We start from the raw sequence: 21,778 nt of genomic DNA, 5'->3' as shown, positions 1-21,778 counted from the left end.
TGGTGCAGGAAGGCTGGAAGGGATGAACTCACATGTTGGCCAAGTAAAGTCATTAGAGTCCTTGCAAAAAAAAAGTTAAAAATACGCGACAACTCCAAATTCCAACACCAACTCCCGAATACACATTTTATATGGGCAACCACAAGGACATGTTATCAAACTTCATGGGGGGGGGGGGGATAAAGGGTGGATTGGCCTGAACATAACAACTAATTCTTTCGAAATGAAACTTTTGCACTTTGTTAACAAATTTTCCTGTTTTTACTACAACTTTAAGCTCAAGAAAATTATGCATAAACATGAACACCAACGTAATGCAGAAAAATTGCAAAAGAAAAGAGGAAGGAAAGTGAAACCAAGGAAGTTTTTGCAGTTTTCTTTTTTTTTTTCTCGCAACAACGAAATCTTTTCGCACCATCACTAAACATTACTTACAGAGCCAAAGTGAAACAAACGCTTCCGAACGGCATACCATGGAGCGAAATCTCTTAAGGAGAGGTTAAATGTGAATGGGATACTTAAAAATTACCTCGTTAAACCTCATTGAGACAGTACACAGCAAAAAATGTTGGTCGAAAATTTAAGATTTTACCCTGTTTGTAGAATTTTAACTAGGAAAACGTGTCAGAGAACCAAAACATTCCATTAAGATACAGGGGCAAACTTCTCACATATCAATGAGTGCAATGCGATTCAAGTGTACGCTCAATGATAAGGGGCCTCATTTTTATAGCCAAGTCTGAACGGCGTGCCGCAGAGCGATACCTCTTTGGGGAGAAGTTTTTACTTTTACTCGCAATGGAGGTCTCTCAATGGAGAAGAGGAGAGGACCTCCATGGCGAGGAGATCAATGGGAGTCATACATGCGATTACAAGTACGGCTTCTCCTGATACCGTGCGATTGGCATATGTAACTTGTAGCGCTGCTATTCTTCGCATCACATTTTCATGTGGAGGTGGCGATCGTCGTCAAGCTCCTGTAGGTGAGTAAGTTCGTTCCGGTCCAAACGACCGATCTTTAGAGCCAAACATCAGGGCGTGGATCATGCTGACCTCGCACGAGGTATAGAAGAACAGACCATCCAAAAATGGCAACAGAGATGGTTAAACGAGATTCGGGAAGGTGGACACATCAACTTATTCCAGATATACAGGCGTGGAGAGACAGGAGGACAATGATTGAGCTCGACGCAAAGGCGTAGGGGACAAAGCGGAGGTCTGGATGCTCAACTTATCCCAGATATACAGGCGTGATCATCAACTTATCCCAGATATACAGGCGTGGAGAGACAGGAGGACAATGATTGAGCTCGACGCAACTACGTAGGGGACAAAACGGAGGTCTGGATGCAAACACTATGTGGAGGAGATAGTCAAGCGCCAAATTTGGGGGCCCACCTCGAAGTGATGCCAAACTAGTTCCGAGGTGGAATCTATAACCCAAGGTGATATAGGGTGGGTTTTTAGCCGGTACCGCCCATTCGACAGAGGCCGGTATACGAAGATGAACATAATTTTTAGATGCGTAAAGCATTTTCCCATCTTATCCCGCAAAAAATATCAAAGAAAATGTCAATCACCAAAGGAAATGTTTTCTCAGGAAGTTTGAAAACTGATCATCTTTAAGTTAAGTTTGCTTACTTATGGCATGTATACTTGTGAACGGAGACGAGGCTGTACTTGGAGTGTTTGAGAGAAAGATTCTTCGTGAAATCTATGGATCAGTTTGCGTCAATGAAGAACATAGGCGTCGTATGAACCACGATCTGTATGACGACGTTAGCATATTTCATCAAAAGTATGTTGCATCAAAATACAACGGTTGCTTGGCTAGGTCATGTTGTCAGAATGGATGAAGAGGCTCCAGCAAAGAAGTCTTTTGAAAGAAAACAAATTCGGTTATCAAATTCGTTTTCTAATCTTAAATACCTTTCATTTGAGGCACATATTGGCATGGTCGACAAATTTTTACCCTTTGGGGGGTGTTTTTGGGAAGGGATGATGCCCATGGTCCTACATTTGGATATCAAATTCGTATTCTACTCCCAAATTCCTTTATTTGAGCCCCATATTGCGATGGTTAGTAAGAAATTGCTCTTTGAGGGATATTTTGGGAAAGGGTAGACCCCCAGAAAATTGGTCCCGAAAGTGGTTATCAATTCTTGCTCTGCCCCCCCAATTCTTTTCATTTACGCCACACATTGACATTGTCTTGAAGACCCAAATTGTTTTGGTGAGCAAATACGTCCTACTTGAGGGTTGTTATGGTGGTGGGAAGTCCCCTAGACCGTTGGTCCCTAATGTTGATATCAGATATGTGGTCTACTCCTAAATACCCTTCATTTGAACTCGGCAAACATGACCGGTTTGGGGGGTGTTATGGGACATGGGGCGCCATGACTTGTCTTTGAAAATATATATCAGAATCGTGTTCTACTCTAAAAAAACCCTCTTATATGAGTCTCATATTGCAATGGTCAGCAAATACTTTCTATTTGGGTGGTTTTATGGGGGTAGGGTGGCCCCATAGACACTTTTCCCGAACATTGATATCAGATTCGTACTTAACTGCAAAAGACCTTTCATTTGAGTGCCATATTGCTATGGTCGTAAATTTGTCCCCTTTTGTGAGAGGCGGCCCCCCAAACACTTGGTGCCATATATGGATATCAGATTCTAATTCTACACTCAATTACCTTTTATTTAAGCCCCATATTCCCATGGTCAGTAAATAAGTCCTGTTTGGGGGGTGTTTTGGGAAAGGGGTGGACCCCCAGAATTTGTGTCCCATATTTGGATATCAAATTCGTATTCTACTCGCAAATACCTTTCGTTTGAGTCCCATATTGCCATTGTCGGCATATATATCCGATTTAGGGGTGTTTTGGGGCTTGGGGTGGTCCCCCTAGCACTTGGTCCGACAATTAGATATCAGATACGTTTTCTTATCCTAAATACCTTTCATTTGAGTCCCATATTGTCGTGAATGGTCTAAATATATGTTAAGTAGGTTTTAGGGTGGGGCAGACCCCCTAAGTACCCCGTCCGAAATTTGGATACCAAATTTTTATTTTTGGGGTACTATATGGGATCACATAAAATTTCGCTTAAATCGCAACACCCATCTCCGAAATCTGGCGTTTCTGAAAATTAGGGTAAGGAGGAAGTCCGCCCCCCTTTCAGATATCAAAAAATGTTCACCACCCTATTTTCACAAACAAACAAACCCACAAACAAACACAAATTGATTTTTATATATAAGATAGCCCCCATATAGACCGATCCACCGATTTAGGGCCTTAAGCCCATAAAAGCCACATTAATTATCCGATTTTGCTGAAATTTGGGACAGTGAGTTGTATTAGTCCCTTTGACATTCTTCTTTAATTTGGCCCAGATCGGTCTAGATTTGGATATAGCTGCCATATAGACCGATCCGCCGATTTACGGTCTTAGGCCCATAAATCCAAATTTATTATACGATTTTGCTGAAATTTGGGACAGCGAGTTGCATTAGGCCATTTAACATCTTTCTTCAATTTAGCCCAGATCGTTTCGGATTTGAATACAGCTGTCATATAGACCGATCTCCTGATTTAATATCTAGGCTTTGGGGCCATAGAAGGCCCATTTATTGTCTGATGTTGCTAAAATTTGGGACAGTGAGTTGCATAAGGCCCTTCGACATTCTTCTTCAATTTGGCTCAGATCGGTAAAGATTTGGGTATAGCTGCCATATAGACTGATCCTCCGATTTAGGATCTTGGGCTCATAAAAGCCACATTTATTATCCGATTTTGCTGAAATTTGAGACAGTGAGTTGCGTTAGGCCCTTCGACATCTTTCTTGAATTTGGCTCTGATCGGTTCAGATTTGGATATAGCTGCCATATAGACCGATTTCTTGATTTATGGTTTTGGACCCATAAAATGCTCATTTATTGTCTGATGTCGCCGAAATTTGGGGCAGTGAGTTGAGTTAAGCCCCTTGACATGCTTCTGCAATATCGCACAGATCGGTTCAGATTTGGATATAGCTGCCATATAGACCGATATCTAGGTTTTAGGTTTTGGGGCCATAAAAGACGCATTTATTGTCCAATGTCGCTGAAATTTGAGACAATGAGTTTGGTTAGGCTCTTCGACGTCCTTTTTCAATTTCACTCAGATCGGTCCAGATTTAGATATAGCTGCCATATAGACCGATCTCTCGGTTTTAGGTTTTGAGGCCATAAGAGGCGTATTTATTGTCCGATATCGCCGCAATTTGGGGCAGTGCTTCGTGTTAGGCTCTTCGACATTTGTATGCAACTTGGCCCAAATCGGTCCAGATTTGGATATAGCTGCCATGTAGACCGATATCTCGATTTAAAGTCTTGGCCCCATAAAAGGCGCATTTATAATCCGACTTCACTGAAATTTGACACAGTAACTTATGTTAGGTTTTTCGACATCCGTATCGTATGTGGTTGAGATCGGTTTATTTTTAGATATAGCTAGTGGTCCAAATCGGAACTTATTTTGATATAACTGATATGGGACATAAGGTATGAAATTTTCACCGAATTTTGATGAAAGATGGTTTACATATATACCCGAGGTGGTGGGTATCCAAAGTTCGGCCCGGCCGAACTTAACGCCTTTTTACTTTTTTCATTAATATAGCTACTAAAAAGATCAATATTTTGTTATACACAATTGAACATTGACTTGTACTTTTTTTTATTAGCATTTGGTCCAAATTGGAACATATTTCGATACAGCTGATGAAGTAACAGGATTTTGGTGAATTGTGGTTTACATATATACCTGAAGTCTTAGGTATCCAATGTTCGGCGCGGCCGAACTTAACGCCTTTTTGCTTTTTTTTGCTTTTAATCTCTAAACAGACAACATTAGCCTTAAACTTACCTGTATTTAATTAGCTTCTACCAACCTTGTGTATTATTATTTGTTTTAATTTGATATCTTTATTTATTTAATATTTCATTATTTCACATATCTGGGTTTCTTCTTGTTATTCATACTTAGACAATATTGGAAAACAAAATTTATTTCAAATTAGAAGAATATGGAGGAGTTTCTGTTTTCGTTTTTTTTTTCTTGTTTTGCTTTTTTCCTTAAATTTAGTACCATATGTATGTTCTTTTAGCAATTATGTATGTTTGTATGTATGTATGTAGTTAGGCAACAAATTATACAAATCGAAAAGAAAAATAGTTAATAATTGATTTAATTAAATTTAATTTCTTTTGTCAATACTCTTCGTACATTTCATTAATTACATTGATTTAGAGGTCAACATTTGTTTATTTCATAAAGGCACTTGGGATCAATACAAAATAGTCTTAATTATTAGAAAAGATCAATTGCAGTATAAAATGTTGAAGAAGTATTTCTCCTCGTAACAACGATGCGAACCAATGGCGTGGATGTGTTTTTGTTTTGGTTTTTTTTCTCAAAGATTTTATATCTTTTTTTTATTTTTTTGGGTGGCATACCAAACCATACTACAGGATACGAGGTGACTCGTTCCCCTGGTGACAACAAAGAACATTGGGGGGCTGAGGAGAGAGAAAGAAGGAAAATGGAATTAAATCAGAAATCTAGAATCAGGAAACTCAATAAAACTCAGACATTTTATAACTCAAAAGTAAGGAAGGGCTAAAGGTGGTCAAAGCCGACCTTTTGATACTCTACACTACATTGGAAGTGCAGGCTAAGTCCTACACCATCCTCTCGAAATTTGGCACTATGGTTACTTTTATGGTGAATTTCACAGATATCGGGTTAGATTTATATATATATGTATATCACCCTATTCCCATAAAATTCACCAGTAATCTGAAGAGTCATAAGAGAAACCTTGGTTCCAAATTTCGAGGTTTCACTTGGTGACAAATTCCAAGAGCATCTGCTGGAAAATAATTAAAATATTGCAGTATAAGTCCTGATCGGCAAAAATATTGGGTTGCCCAAAAAGTAATTGCGGATTTTTTAAAAGAAAGTAAATGCATTTTTTATAAAACTTAGAATGAACTTTAATCAAATATACTTTTTTTACACTTTTTTTCTAAAGCAAGCTAAAAGTAACAGCTGATAACTGATAGAAGAAAGAATGCAATTACAGAGTCACAAGCTGTGAAAAAATTTGTCAACGCCGACTATATGAAAAATCCGCAATTACTTTTTGGGCAACCCAATATATAAGGGAGCTATTTCGAAAACCAGTAATGAAAGGCAAAAGTCGGGCGGAGCCAACAATATATAATACCCTAAACCACCGAGTCTGCGTACTACAGTGAATAGATACAGTGATCGAAACACTGATCTCCGACCCCATAAAATATGTAAACACTGGAACGTCTCAACATTCTGAGCCGATCTAGCCATGTCCGTCCAAACGTGTAAAGCTAGCCGCTTGAAACTTTGCACAGATACTTACTATTGTTGTAGATCGTTGGGCATTGCAAATCGGTCATATCAATTCAGATTTGGATATAGCCCCCCATAAAAACGGATCCCCCGATTTGACATTCTGAGCCCATAGAAGTCTAAATTTTCATCCAATTTAGGTAACATTATGAACAAAGGCTGAGTTATGACTTCCAAGATACATGCCAAGTACGATTCGAATTGGTGTGTAAACAAATACAGTCCACATATAAATCGTACCCCTGATTTGATTCCTAGAGGCCTTAGAAGTCCCAACATTCATCCCATTTGGCTGAAATTTGGAACATAGGACTTGAGGTATGACTTCCAAGATACATGCCAAGTATGTTCCGAATCGGTCTATAAACAGATATATCCCCCATATAAACCGTACACCGGATATGATTCCTTGAGGCCTTAGAAGCCTAAATTTTCATCCGATTTGGGTAACAGTTTGAACAAAGACTTGAGTTACGGCTTCCAACACACATGCCAAGTATGATTCGAATTGGTCTATAAACAGATATATCCCCCATTTAAACCGATCCCCGGATTAGACATCTGCAGCCCTATAACCCAAAATTTTCACCTGATTTGGCTGAAATTTGGCGCAAAAACCTATCTTATGACTTACAGCATCAGTACCAATATTTATCAAAATAGGTCAATATAGTGATAAAAGCCCCCCAAGCACCAATATCCCGATATGACTTCTTGAGACTAAAATAATTCAAATACAAAAATTTTTATCGGAATTCATAGTGGTGGGTACCCAAGATTCGGCCCGGCTGAACTTAGCATGCCTAGCCTGCACTTCCATTGCTCATGACCATGCTCACTGATTACTTTTGGCTTGAATTTGAAGATATAAACGTGGACGACAGGTGGTTTCAACAGGACGGTGCCTCAAACCACACAGCACATGTTACAGTCAATTTATTGAAGAGTGAGTTTGATGATTTGATTATCTCAAGAAATAACCCAGTCGATTGGCCGCCTCGTTCCTGCCATTTGACGTCTCTAAAGTACTTTCTTTGGAGCCATATCAAGTCATTGGCCTACCCCAACAAGCCGAAGATGTTGGAACAGCTCAGAGCCAGAATTGAACGGGAAGTAGCGACATTAAGGCTGAAATGGGTGACAGAGTCATCGAAAATAGGATTCAACGTATTGACAGATGAACACGTGCCCACTGTGGCCATACCAACGAAGCCGAGTTCCATTCATAAACGTTTTGATTGTACTTCATGCCGATTATAAAGTTTTTGAAATATTTCAAATGATTTGCGTTTTATTAAAAAAAATTGTAAATCTTATTGGAAAATCCATTCGAACTATGGATATCATAGAGTAGTAGGTATCAAAAGTTCAGCACGACCGAACTTATTCCTTAATTCTCTTACCTCTGTTCAGGACTTTAACACATTGCAAACCATCCCAGCAGCTTGCGCTGTGGCACCATTTAAATTGGTCTTGATGGTCATCTCGTATTCCGTGGACATACAAGATTTACAAAATCGAGTTAATAGCAATCAGTTGCGGCGGTCTCTGTGGCTTCGTTTTCAGTTGTTTATATTTTGCCAAATACATTTTTTTAATAATTAAAAAAAGGAGCAAAGCTACGAAAGAGAATAAAAGAGAAGGGGAAATTAATAAAAAAAATATTTTTTTTATAGTTAATTTTTTAATTTTAATATTTCATTAAGTATTTCCTTTACTTACTCTAAAGCCTGAAACAGCGACTCGACATTTCTGCGAACACTGCAACCACTGATTCCGCAGCAATTTGCGCTTCGCTTGCGAGCGATGACATTTCCAGCTACATTCGCTCTAGCAACTGCAACATTATTGCAGGCAATGTTGTCAATATTACTGCCATGTATTTGGTGGAAAATTCTAAAATTAGCATAACCACTACCAGAGTAGTGCACACCTTAATGGTGAAATGTAGGAAAGGGGAATCACAACGATATATCTGGAAAGAGGGGAAAATTGGAGAAATAATTGTTGAAGTTGGCTATAAACATGGATGAATAGATATGGCAACTCTGTAGTAAATATCTAGTATCATGATATGATATGATATGATATGATATGATATGATATGATATGATATGATATGATATGATATGATATGATATGATATGATATGATATGATATGATATGATATGATATGATATGATATGATATGATATGATATGATATGATATGATATGATATGATATGATATGATATGATATGATATGATATGATATGATATGATATGATATGATATGATATGATATGATATGATATGATATGATATGATATGATATGATATGATATGATATGATATGATATGATATGATATGATATGATATGATATGATATGATATGATATGATATGATATGATATGATATGATATGATATGATATGATATGATATGATATGATATGATATGATATGATATGATATGATATGATATGATATGATTATGATATGATATGATATGATATGATATGATATGATATGATATGATATGATATGATATGATATGATATGATATGATATGATATGATATGATATGATATGATATGATATGATATGATATGATATGATATGATATGATATGATATGATATGATATGATATGATATGATATGATATGATATGATATGATATGATATGATATGATATGATATGATATGATATGATATGATATGATATGATATGATATGATATGATATGATATGATATGATATGATATGATATGATATGATATGATATGATATGATATGATATGATATGATATGATATGATATGATATGATATGATATGATATGATATGATATGATATGATATGATATGATATGATATGATATGATATGATATGATATGATATGATATGATATGATATGATATGATATGATATGATATGATATGATATGATATGATATGATATGATATGATATGATATGATATGATATGATATGATATGATATGATATGATATGATATGATATGATATGATATGATATGATATGATATGATATGATATGATATGATATGATATGATATGATATGATATGATATGATATGATATGATATGATATGATATGATATGATATGATATGATATGATATGATATGATATGATATGATATGATATGATATGATATGATATGATATGATATGATATGATATGATATGATATGATATGATATGATATGATATGATATGATATGATATGATATGATATGATATGATATGATATGATATGATATGATATGATATGATATGATATGATATGATATGATATGATATGATATGATATGATATGATATGATATGATATGATATGATATGATATGATATGATATGATATGATATGATATGATATGATATGATATGATATGATATGATATGATATGATATGATATGATATGATATGATATGATATGATATGATATGATATGATATGATATGATATGATATGATATGATATGATATGATATGATATGATATGATATGATATGATATGATATGATATGATATGATATGATATGATATGATATGATATGATATGATATGATATGATATGATATGATATGATATGATATGATATGATATGATATGATATGATATGATATGATATGATATGATATGATATGATATGATATGATATGATATGATATGATATGATATGATATGATATGATATGATATGATATGATATGATATGATATGATATGATATGATATGATATGATATGATATGATATGATATGATATGATATGATATGATATGATATGATATGATATGATATGATATGATATGATATGATATGATATGATATGATATGATATGATATGATATGATATGATATGATATGATATGATATGATATGATATGATATGATATGATATGATATGATATGATATGATATGATATGATATGATATGATATGATATGATATGATATGATATGATATGATATGATATGATATGATATGATATGATATGATATGATATGATATGATATGATATGATATGATATGATATGATATGATATGATATGATATGATATGATATGATATGATATGATATGATATGATATGATATGATATGATATGATATGATATGATATGATATGATATGATATGATATGATATGATATGATATGATATGATATGATATGATATGATATGATATGATATGATATGATATGATATGATATGATATGATATGATATGATATGATATGATATGATATGATATGATATGATATGATATGATATGATATGATATGATATGATATGATATGATATGATATGATATGATATGATATGATATGATATGATATGATATGATATGATATGATATGATATGATATGATATGATATGATATGATATGATATGATATGATATGATATGATATGATATGATATGATATGATATGATATGATATGATATGATATGATATGATATGATATGATATGATATGATATGATATGATATGATATGATATGATATGATATGATATGATATGATATGATATGATATGATATGATATGATATGATATGATATGATATGATATGATATGATATGATATGATATGATATGATATGATATGATATGATATGATATGATATGATATGATATGATATGATATGATATGATATGATATGATATGATATGATATGATATGATATGATATGATATGATATGATATGATATGATATGATATGATATGATATGATATGATATGATATGATATGATATGATATGATATGATATGATATGATATGATATGATATGATATGATATGATATGATATGATATGATATGATATGATATGATATGATATGATATGATATGATATGATATGATATGATATGATATGATATGATATGATATGATATGATATGATATGATATGATATGATATGATATGATATGATATGATATGATATGATATGATATGATATGATATGATATGATATGATATGATATGATATGATATGATATGATATGATATGATATGATATGATATGATATGATATGATATGATATGATATGATATGATATGATATGATATGATATGATATGATATGATATGATATGATATGATATGATATGATATGATATGATATGATATGATATGATATGATATGATATGATATGATATGATATGATATGATATGATATGATATGATATGATATGATATGATATGATATGATATGATATGATATGATATGATATGATATGATATGATATGATATAATATGATATGATATGATATGATATGATATGATATGATATGATATGATATGATATGATATAATATGATATGATATGATATGATATGATATGATATGATATGATATAATATGATATGATATGATGTGATATGATATGATATGATATAAGAAAACAATATTCACCGAAGCTTCAACATTTCCCTAAAAATTCCCTTTAAAGTAGCACTCGTACAGAAATAGTAAGTTTGCATAGCAGTCTCCCATTTTTATGGATACAAATATGGCTCATTTTCTATACAGGGACTGTCAACATTTGAAATCACCATAACATCAAAAAAGGACTAACCCTCTAACAACAGCCTCTATAAGCCAAGTGTTATTGCTGCAATTTGCAACTGCCAAATATGAGACCACATGGAACAGAAATAATCAAACCAAAACAGAAAATTTACAAAACTCTTAACTGTATGTAGACTTAAGAGCCATACAAACATCTCATTAAGCCAAAAATTCACAGCCATGCTGTGCAGTACTCAAACATGGCTAAAAACCAGTATTTGAACACCTTTTGCGTTAGTACAAGTCAGGTAGGAGAGTAACATCGAAACGTTGATTTCCCAGAGGACAAATTTTACCACAAACCAAAAACAGGAAAGCACACTACAAGCAAAGTAGTTATGCGAGTATATTCAGTGAAATGAAATGGACACTGGGTCATTGCCACAAACATCAGTGCACTGTTATAACACTTCGCTTATATCGTTCATATACTAGTAAGAGTTAATTTTCATAAAAATTTTCAAGCTTTGGAATACTTTCATCAACTGTAAAATATAGTCTAAATTGCCTCTTATTTTAATCAAATAATTAAACTCAGTCCGTTCATAAACTGTGTTTCATCATCATATCACTTCATATTCAAAGACTGCAATTTTGTGACTTGTGTTGTGCCTTAACCATTGGTATCATAATTTCCACTCAATTAGCACCATGGCATTAAACATTGCTATTAAATGCTTAACACACACACAACACATGTATTGTCACTGCAACAAAGTTTTCACGGGAGAAAAAAACATTTTAAATATTTTCAAATTTAATTGACAGTAGTCATTTTTAAAATGGCTTTTGGCAATTTATGCAGCCAAAAATTGAATAATTGATTTAATTATTGTTTGTTGTGCATAGTTAGGAATGTGAAATTACGAAGCAAAGCCAAAATTAAAAAAAAAAAAAAAAACCGAGAAGACATAAAAGAACCAAATGCAAATGACGATAACGAAATGCATACGCCACCATCAAGCATATTGCATAAAATGAAAAATTTAAATAAATTTTATTTAAATTAGAAATTTGGCATAGACGAATACTTGATACTCTCCATTAATAAAAAAAACAAGTAAAAAGGCGTTAAGTTCGGCCGGGCCGAACTTTGGATACCCACCACCTCGGGAATATACGTAAACCACCTTCCGGTGAAATTTCAAAATCCGGTGAAAATTGTATACCTGAATTTCGGCGACATCGGATGATAAATGCACCTTTTATGGGCTTAAAACCTTAAAAAGAGAGATCGGTCTATATGGCAGCTATATCCAAAATTGGTCCGATCTGCGCCAAATTGATGAGGGATATCAAAGGGCCTAACACAATTTACTGTCCCAAATTTCAGCAAAATCGGATAATAAACGTGGCTTTCATGGGCCTAAGACCCTAAATCGGAGGATCGGTCTATATGGCAGCTATATCCAAATCTGAACCGATCTGGGCCAAATTGACGAAGGGTGTCGAAGGGACTAACACAACTCACTGTCCCAAATTTCAGCAAAATCGGATAGTAAACGTGGCTTTCATGGGCCTAAGACCCTAAATCTGAGGATCGGTCTATATGGCAGCTATATCCAAATCTGAACCGATCTGGGCCAAATTGACGAAGGGTGTCGAAGGGCCTAACACAACTCACTGTCCCGAATTTCAGCAAAATCGGATAATACATTTGGCTTTTATGGGCCTAAGACCCTAATGCGGAGGATCGGTCTGTATGGCAGCTATATCCAAATCTGAACCGATCTCAGCCAAATTAACGAAGGTTGTCGAAGGGCCTAACACAACTCACTGTCCCGAATTTCAACAAAATCGGATAATAAATGTGGCTTTTGTAGGCCTAATACCCTAAATCGGAGGATCGGTCTGTATGGCAGCTATATCCAAATCTGAACCGATCAGAGCCAAATTGACGAAGGGTGTCGAGGGGCCTAACACAACTCACTGTTCCAAAATTCAGCAAAATCGGAGAGTAAATGTGGATTTTATGGGTTTAAGACCCTAAATCGGAGGATCGGTCTATATGGCAGCTATATCCAAATCTGGACCGATCTAAACCATATTGACGAAGGATATTGAGGGGCCTAACACAACTCACTGTCCTAAATTTCAGCAAAATCGGATAATAAATGTGGCTTTTATGGGCCTAAGATCCTAAATCGGCGGATCGGTTTATATGGGGGCTATATGAAGATATAGTCCGATATTGCCCATCTTCGAACTTAACCTGCTTATATACGAAAAAAGAACCTGTGCAAAATTTCAGCTCAATATCTCTATTTTTAAAGACTGTAGCGTGATTTCAACAGACAGACGGACAGACGGACGGACATGTCTAGATCGTCTTAGATTTTTACGCTGATCAAGAATATATATACTTTATAGGGTCGGAAATGGATATTTCGATGTGTTGCAAACGGAATGACAAAATGAATATACCCCCATCCTTCGGTGGTGGGTATAAAAACTATATATCATATTAATATTTTCAAAAAAAATAGAATAAACAAGTAAACAGGCATTAAGTTCGGCCGGGCCGAACTTTGAATATCCACCACCTCGGATATATAAATATATAAAAAACTTTTCGGCAAAATACAATGACAAATGCATCATTCATGAACCAACAACAGCTATATATCTATATATAGTCCGATCTGAGCCATATTCAAAAAGGCTATGTAAGGGTCTAATACAACTCATTGTAGCACATTCATCCGTTGAAAGATGCAACTTTATGGGCTTGAGAACTTAAATAGGGAGATCGGTATCACAGCTATATTCAAATATATACCCATCTGAACCATATAGAACACGGATGCCAAGGAGCTTAATATAGCCCACTGTATCAAATTTCAACGAAATCCAGTAACAAACGTGATTTTTTTTTTGTCACAAAAACTTAAACTTGGAGATCGGTACATACGGCAGCTATGTCCAAATATATCCCGATTTTAACCATACTCGGGACGAATGACTAGGCCCTTCGAGCAGATTTAAACAAAATCGATTAATAAATTCACCTTTTATGGATCTAAAACTTTAAATAGGAAGATTGGTATATAGGGCAGCTATATACAAATCTAAACCGATGTGGGCCGTATTATTCGGGAATGTGCAGAAGCCCAACACAACTCACTGTCTTAAATTTAATCAAATTCGGACAAAAAAATGGACAAATTCGGACGTGAGTTAGGTCTATATGGCAGCTATATCCAAATCTGAACCGATTTGGGCCAAGTTGCAAAAAAATGTCGAAGCGCCTAAAACAACTCCCCGTCCCAAATTTCGGTAATATCGGAAAATCAATGCACCTTTCATAGCTCCAAAACCTTAAATCGCGAGATCGGTCTATATGGCAGCTATATTCAAATGTGGACCGATCTAAGCCAAATTAACGACACAACTCACTGTCCCAAATTTCGACGACATCGGACAATAAATGCGCCTTTTATGGGCCCAAAACCTTAAATCGAGAGATCTGTCTATATGGCAGCTATATCCAAATCTGGACCGATCTGAGCCAAATTGATGAAGGATGTCGAAGGGCTTTACACAACGCAGTGCCACAAATTTGGGCGACATCGGACAACAAATGCACCTTTTATGGCTCCAAAACCTTAAATCGAGGCCCAGATTTGAATATAGCTGCCATATGGACTATGGCAGCTATATTCAAATCTGGGCCCATCTGGGCCAAATTGAAGAAAGGTGTTGAAGGGCCTTACACAACTCATTGTCCCAAATTTGGGTAACATTGGACAATAAATGCACCATTTATGGACCCAAATCATTAAATCGAGAGATCGGCCTCTATGGCAGCTATATTCAAATCTGAACCGATGTGGGCCAAATTGAAGAAGTATGTCGAAGGGCCTTGCATAACTCCTTGTCCCAAATTTCGGCGACATTGGACAATAAATGCGCCTTTTATGGGCCTAAGACCCTAAATCAAGAGATCGGTCTATATGGCAGCTATATCCAAATCTGGAACGATATGTGCCAAATTGAGGAAAGATGTCGCAGGGCCTAAGATAACTCACTGTCCCAAATTTCGGCAAAATCGAACAATAAACGCGCCGTTTATGGGCCTTAAATCGAGAGATCGGCCTATATGGCAGCTATATCAAAACCTGCACCGATCTGTGCGAAATTTAAGAAGGATGTCGAAGGGTCTAACACAACTCACTGTCCCAAATTATGGCAAAATCGGACAAAAGATGGGCCTTTTATGGACTCAAGACCTTAAATCGAGAGATCGGTCTATATGGCAGCTATTTCCAAATCTGGACCGATGTATACCGAATTGAATAAAGATGTCGAAGGGCCTTACACAACTCACTGTCCCAAATTTCGGCGAGATCCGCAAATAAGTGCGCCTTTTATGGGCCCAAGACTTTAAATCGGGGATTGGTATATAGGGCAGCTTTATCCAAATATGGACCTATTTGGGCCAAGTTTCAGAAAAATGTCGAAGAGCTTAATGCAACCCATTGTCCCAAATTTCGGCGAAATCGAACAATAAATGCGCCTTTTAGGGCCCCAAAACCTAAAACCGAGATATCGGTCTATATGGCAGCTATATCCAAATCTGCACCGATTTGGACCAAATTCAAGAAGAATGTCTAAGGGCCTAACACAACTCACTGTCCCAAATTTCAGCAAGATCGGATAATAAATGTTGATTTTCTGGGCCTAAGTCCCTAAATCGGAGGATCGGCATATATGACAGCTATGGGTTGCCCAAAAAGTAATTGAGGATTTTTCATATAGTCGGCGTTGACAAATTTTTTCACAGCTTGTGACTCTGTAATTGCATTTATTCTTCTGGCAGTTATCAGTTGTTACTTTTAGCTTGCTTTAGAAAAAAAGTGTAAATAAAAGTATATTTGATAAAAGTTCATTCAAAGTTTTATTAAAAATGCATTTAAAGTAAAGACCGATCCTCCGATTTAGGGTCTTAGGCCCATAAAGCTACTTTTATTATCCAATTTTGCTGAAATTTGGGACAGTGAGTTGTGTTGGGCTCTTCGACATCTTTCTTCAATTTAGCCCAGATCGGTTCAGATATGGATATATTGGTTGCCCAAAAAGTAATTACTTTCTTTTAAAAAATCCGCAATTACTTTTTGGGCAACCAATATATCCATATCTGAACTGATCTGGGCTAAATTGAAGAAAGATGTCGAAGGGCCCAACACAACTCACTGTCCCAAATTTCAGCAAAATTGGATAATAAAAGTAGCTTTATGGGCCTAAGACCCTAAATCGGAGGATCGGTCTATATGGGGGCTATATCAACATGTAGTCCAATATAGCCAATATTCGAACGTAACCTGCTCATACACATAAAAAGAATCTGTGCAAAGTTTCAGCTCAATATCTCTATGTTTAAAGACTTTAGCGTGATTTCAACAGACAGACGGACGGACATGTCTAGATCGTCTTAGATTTTTACGCTGATCAAGAATATATATACTTTATAGGGTCGGAAATGGATATTTCGATGTGTTGCAAACGGCATGATTAAATGAATATACCCCCATCCTTCGTTGGTGGATATTAAAATGTTTGTCTATATTTCAAGATGTGGCAAATGTAAGATCAAAATGACTTTACTCCCCTCCCATACCAGTACGTATAAAAACACCAGCCACATTTCTTTCCCATACCAATACCCAAACGGAAACTGTAGCGGAAACATACAATAATGCTACCAATAAATTGAGTAGCGGAACTTCATTTGTCTCCTAGGTGTGTTACAATTATCACTACACTCACAAAGCAAACATTGTTTTTTAATGGCGAATTTTAGCGCACTGAAGTTCTATGCAAATTTTAATTGACACATGAATAGGTTGCCTTTAAAACAGTGATGGGCAAATCAACACACACTACTACATATTATTGTGTATGTAGAGAAGACAATAGAAGTATGTGCTTGGGAAATAATCTGCAAAATTGTTAACCTGTGCCCATCACTGCTGCTTTAAAGCAATGGTTTTCGGTGCGAAAGCAAGTTCGTCGAACTCTACCAAATTGATGATGGCCTACAAATGGCATCGAATGCTATGCATCACATATCGGGAATGTGGTTTTGCATTTCCAAATAAAGTACTACTACGGATTGCGTTGACAACGGTTGACCATTGACTGATTGCTGTTGGACACAAAAGTGATGATGGATGAGTAGAGAGGCCAAAATACCATAAAAAGGGATAGGGGGTAAAACAAACGCTATACCCAATACACATATACACACGCTCTCATACATTACGTTCCAATTAGCTTGTGTGTGTGTGTGGGGGGGAGGGGGGGAAGGCCACTTTCTAAATAAGCCATCACAATAAACGCGCATAGCGTTTTGTGGCAACCACAACCGCCAATGTTTGTTTTCCTCCTTTCCATTATTTGTTATGGTCTGCAATAGGCGGGGGGGGCGAAAGTGCTTTTATTTAACCTTTAAATGGGAATATCAAGGAAAATATGGAGATTTAAGCTAACAAATTGGAAAAACCCCTTTTTTAAAATTATGCCATGTGGGGAGGGAACGGTAGGGGTGTATGTTTTTTGATTTTGCTGATGGTGGTAGAGAATATTTGTCCAAGCCTGACATAATGTTTCATTTACTTGTTATACCCTCCACCATAGGATGGGGGTATACTAACTTCGTCATTACGTTTGTAACACATTGAAATATTGAAATCCCCATGTAGCATATATTCTTAATCACCAAGACATTCCAAGCTGATCAGGGTCATCATGTCCTACCGTCTGTCTGTCTGTAGACAACACGCTAACTTTTGATGGGGTAAAGCGAGGTGCTTTTGCAAAAATTCTTCCTAGTAGTGTATTACCTGCTTTTTGACTTTCCGACACCTCCACCAGCTAACACCTCCAAGGCAAACAGACAGGAAATGAAGTATTAATAGGGTGCAATGCGAACTGTCACCACATTTCGTGGGATAGTAATGCAAATTTGCCCATGAACATTGCATTAAAGAACAGAGGCAAACTTCTCACATATTACACATTAAACTGTTCAAGTTTAAGGCGCTTCCTTTTTATATGATTTATGATTCGAACCCAGGCTTTCATCGTCATAGTCCGACATGCTAACCTCTGCGCTACGATGGGCAGGTAGTACCAACCTTAAATAAGCGAGGCCAAGCCCTGGCAGGATTTTTATACCCATCACCATAGCATGGGGTATACTAATCTAGTCATTCCGTTTGTTAGTCCTCGAAATATTCGTCTAAGATCCAATCTTCTTCTTCTTCTTATATAAAAAATTAAATTTGTGTTTGTTTGTCGGTTTGTTTGTTTGTTCCGTATAGACTCAAAAACGGCTGAACCGATTACCTTGAAATTTTCACAGATTGTGTAGGTTGATCTGGAAGGAAACATAGGCTATATAATTTTTTGATATCGGAAGGGTGGCGGACCCTCCCCCTTACACCAAAAGTATTACCCAAAAATAAAAATAAACCGTTCGGGACAATATGTTACTGAAATGAAAGGTATTCAGGAGTAGAGAACGAATTTCCTATAAAAAAATTGGGTCCAAGTAACCCCAAAACCCCTAAAATAAGTTATTTGGATGATCATGGCAATATGGAACTCAAATGAAAGGTATTCGAGAGAAGAATGCGAAAAATGGTCAGAAAGGAGAAATAGGCTTTATAATATGGGTATCAAATGAAAGGTATTGGAAAATAGAATACGAATATGGTATCAAAATTTGGGTCTACGTACCCATCGGACAGCCCCAACCGAAATTCTCCGAAATTCTCCCAAACAAACATATTGGACGTTCATGTCAATAGGGGCCTCAAATGAAAGGTATTCGGGAGTAGATAACGAATCTGACATACAAAATTATTTTGAAGTATAGGGGGTCACCCTATCTCCCAAAAATGCTTTAAATGGGCATATGACACATCAATACTATATGGAACTCGGTTTTTTTGTTTTTCCATAGAATCAAAAACGGCTAAATCGATTTTCTTAAAATTTTCACAGATTGTGTAAGTTTGTCTGGAAGGAAACATGGGCCATATAATTTTTTGATATCGGATGGGGGTGGTCAAAAAACGCCACCCAAAACCAAAAGTGGACCGATAGGCACAATATGATTATCAAATCAAAGGTATTGGGGACTAGAAAACCAATAGCGTATTAAAATTTTTCCCCAAGTACCAAGCGGGCTGCCCCAACCCCAAAACTCCTTTAAACAGGTATATTGGACGTTCCTTTTTTTTAAAAAATCCGCAATTACTTTTTGGGCAACCAATATTGCGGCTTCCAACAACTGTGCTGAGTATGGTTGAAATCGGTTCATAACCAGATAAAGCTGTCATATAAACCTATCTTGGGACTTGATTTCTTGAGCCTCCAGAGGGCGCAATTATTATCCGATTTGGCTGAAATTTAGCATGAGGTGTTTTCTTATGACTTCCAACAACTGTGTTAAGAATAGTTCAAATCAGTCCACAACCTGATTAAGCTGTCATATAAACCGATCTGAGGGTCTTGACTTCTTGAGCCACTAGAGGACGCAATTATTATCCGATTTGGTTGAAAATTTACATGAGGTATTTTGTTAAGATATTTAACATCTATCTAAAGTATGGTACAAATCGGTCCAAAACCTGATGTAGCTGCCATATAAACCGATCTGGTGCCTTGACTTCTTGAGCCACTAGAGGGCGCAATTCCTATCCGATTTGGCTAAAATTTTGTTCAACGGCTTCCCCATGACCTTCAATACACGTATCAAATACGGTCTGAATCGGTCTTTACCCTGATACAGCTCCCCTATAAACCGATCTCCCTTCTATACTGTATGAGCCCCTAAAAGGCCCAATTCTAATTCGATTTCGCTGAAATTTTACACATAGACTTCTACTGTGGTCTCCAACACTCAATTCAATTAGCAAAGCAATTCTTTTCTTTAATTCTTTGTTTGTCTAAAAAGAAATACCGGGAAAGAACTCGACAAATGCGATCAATGGTGGAGGGTACATAAGATTTGGCCCGGCCGAATTTAGCACGCTTTTACTTGTTTTAGATATCCTTTTAACTTAATGCCTTACACCCTGTTACACTTCAAAATTCCCAATAATCCTTAAATGATTACAATTTAAACCTTTTTTTAAGCAAAAACATCCATTTGCAAAAACTTAAAACTCGCTTGGTAAAATTACGCTATCATTAAGGAGATTTAATGAAATTTCATGAAAATCCGCTCAACATATTGTCGCACAAATTTAATCTCCAACATTATCCGTGTGATATTTTTTCAAGTACATGACAGATTGTAAATCTGTGCATTAAACGTAGCCTTTTTTCTGGGTGCATTAAGCCAAGCCTTTTTTCTGGGTCTTTAACAAAAAAATCCACGTGTCATGTGTATTTAATTTGTCTCATTCATATGAATTCATTTGATATGAGTGAAACAAAAAAGTGGCTTTTGTCTCATGTGGAGGGCCATTTGTTTTTTGCTTCATCAGCTTTATGGATTTTTATCACATTTTTTTCCTTTAACCCCTGTACTACGGTGTTGTACGAGTAGGTATGAAAGTATACCAAAATGGAATAAAAGCCAAAGTGTGATTCAGTTACAAAGTCGAATGAAAGAATTCAAATAAATTAAAAAATAATAAAAATAGAGAGAATTATGAATTCAACATTTCACATGTTAAGAGGTTTAAAATGAACCCTTCGAGTACCAGTGATTTTTTTCTTTACCACACTCGTACATTGTATATCCCCATTTACTAGG

General features: G+C 35.7%; 1 protein-coding gene across 3 annotated transcripts in view; it reads right to left on the bottom strand.

The window, feature by feature from the left end:
- Positions 1-4,981: 4,981 nt before the first annotated feature.
- LOC106085695 (ADAMTS-like protein 1) overlaps positions 4,982-21,778 on the bottom strand; it is an 89,566-nt gene continuing 72,769 nt past the window's right edge. For all 3 annotated transcript variants that reach the window (XM_013250080.2, XM_013250164.2, XM_013250240.2), the window contains 3 exons: positions 8,157-8,409; positions 7,838-8,053; positions 4,982-5,563 (listed from right to left, as the gene is read on the bottom strand). In XM_013250080.2, the coding sequence (XP_013105534.2) occupies positions 8,254-8,409 (156 nt within the window). In that variant the 3' untranslated portion in view covers positions 4,982-5,563; positions 7,838-8,053; positions 8,157-8,253. The remainder of the gene's footprint in view (positions 5,564-7,837; positions 8,054-8,156; positions 8,410-21,778) is intronic.

This window comes from Stomoxys calcitrans, chromosome 3 (assembly GCF_963082655.1).
Source record: "Stomoxys calcitrans chromosome 3, idStoCalc2.1, whole genome shotgun sequence".
Classification (NCBI taxonomy): domain Eukaryota; kingdom Metazoa; phylum Arthropoda; class Insecta; order Diptera; family Muscidae; genus Stomoxys; species Stomoxys calcitrans.
This window is presented reverse-complemented; position numbering and strand designations above follow the sequence as displayed.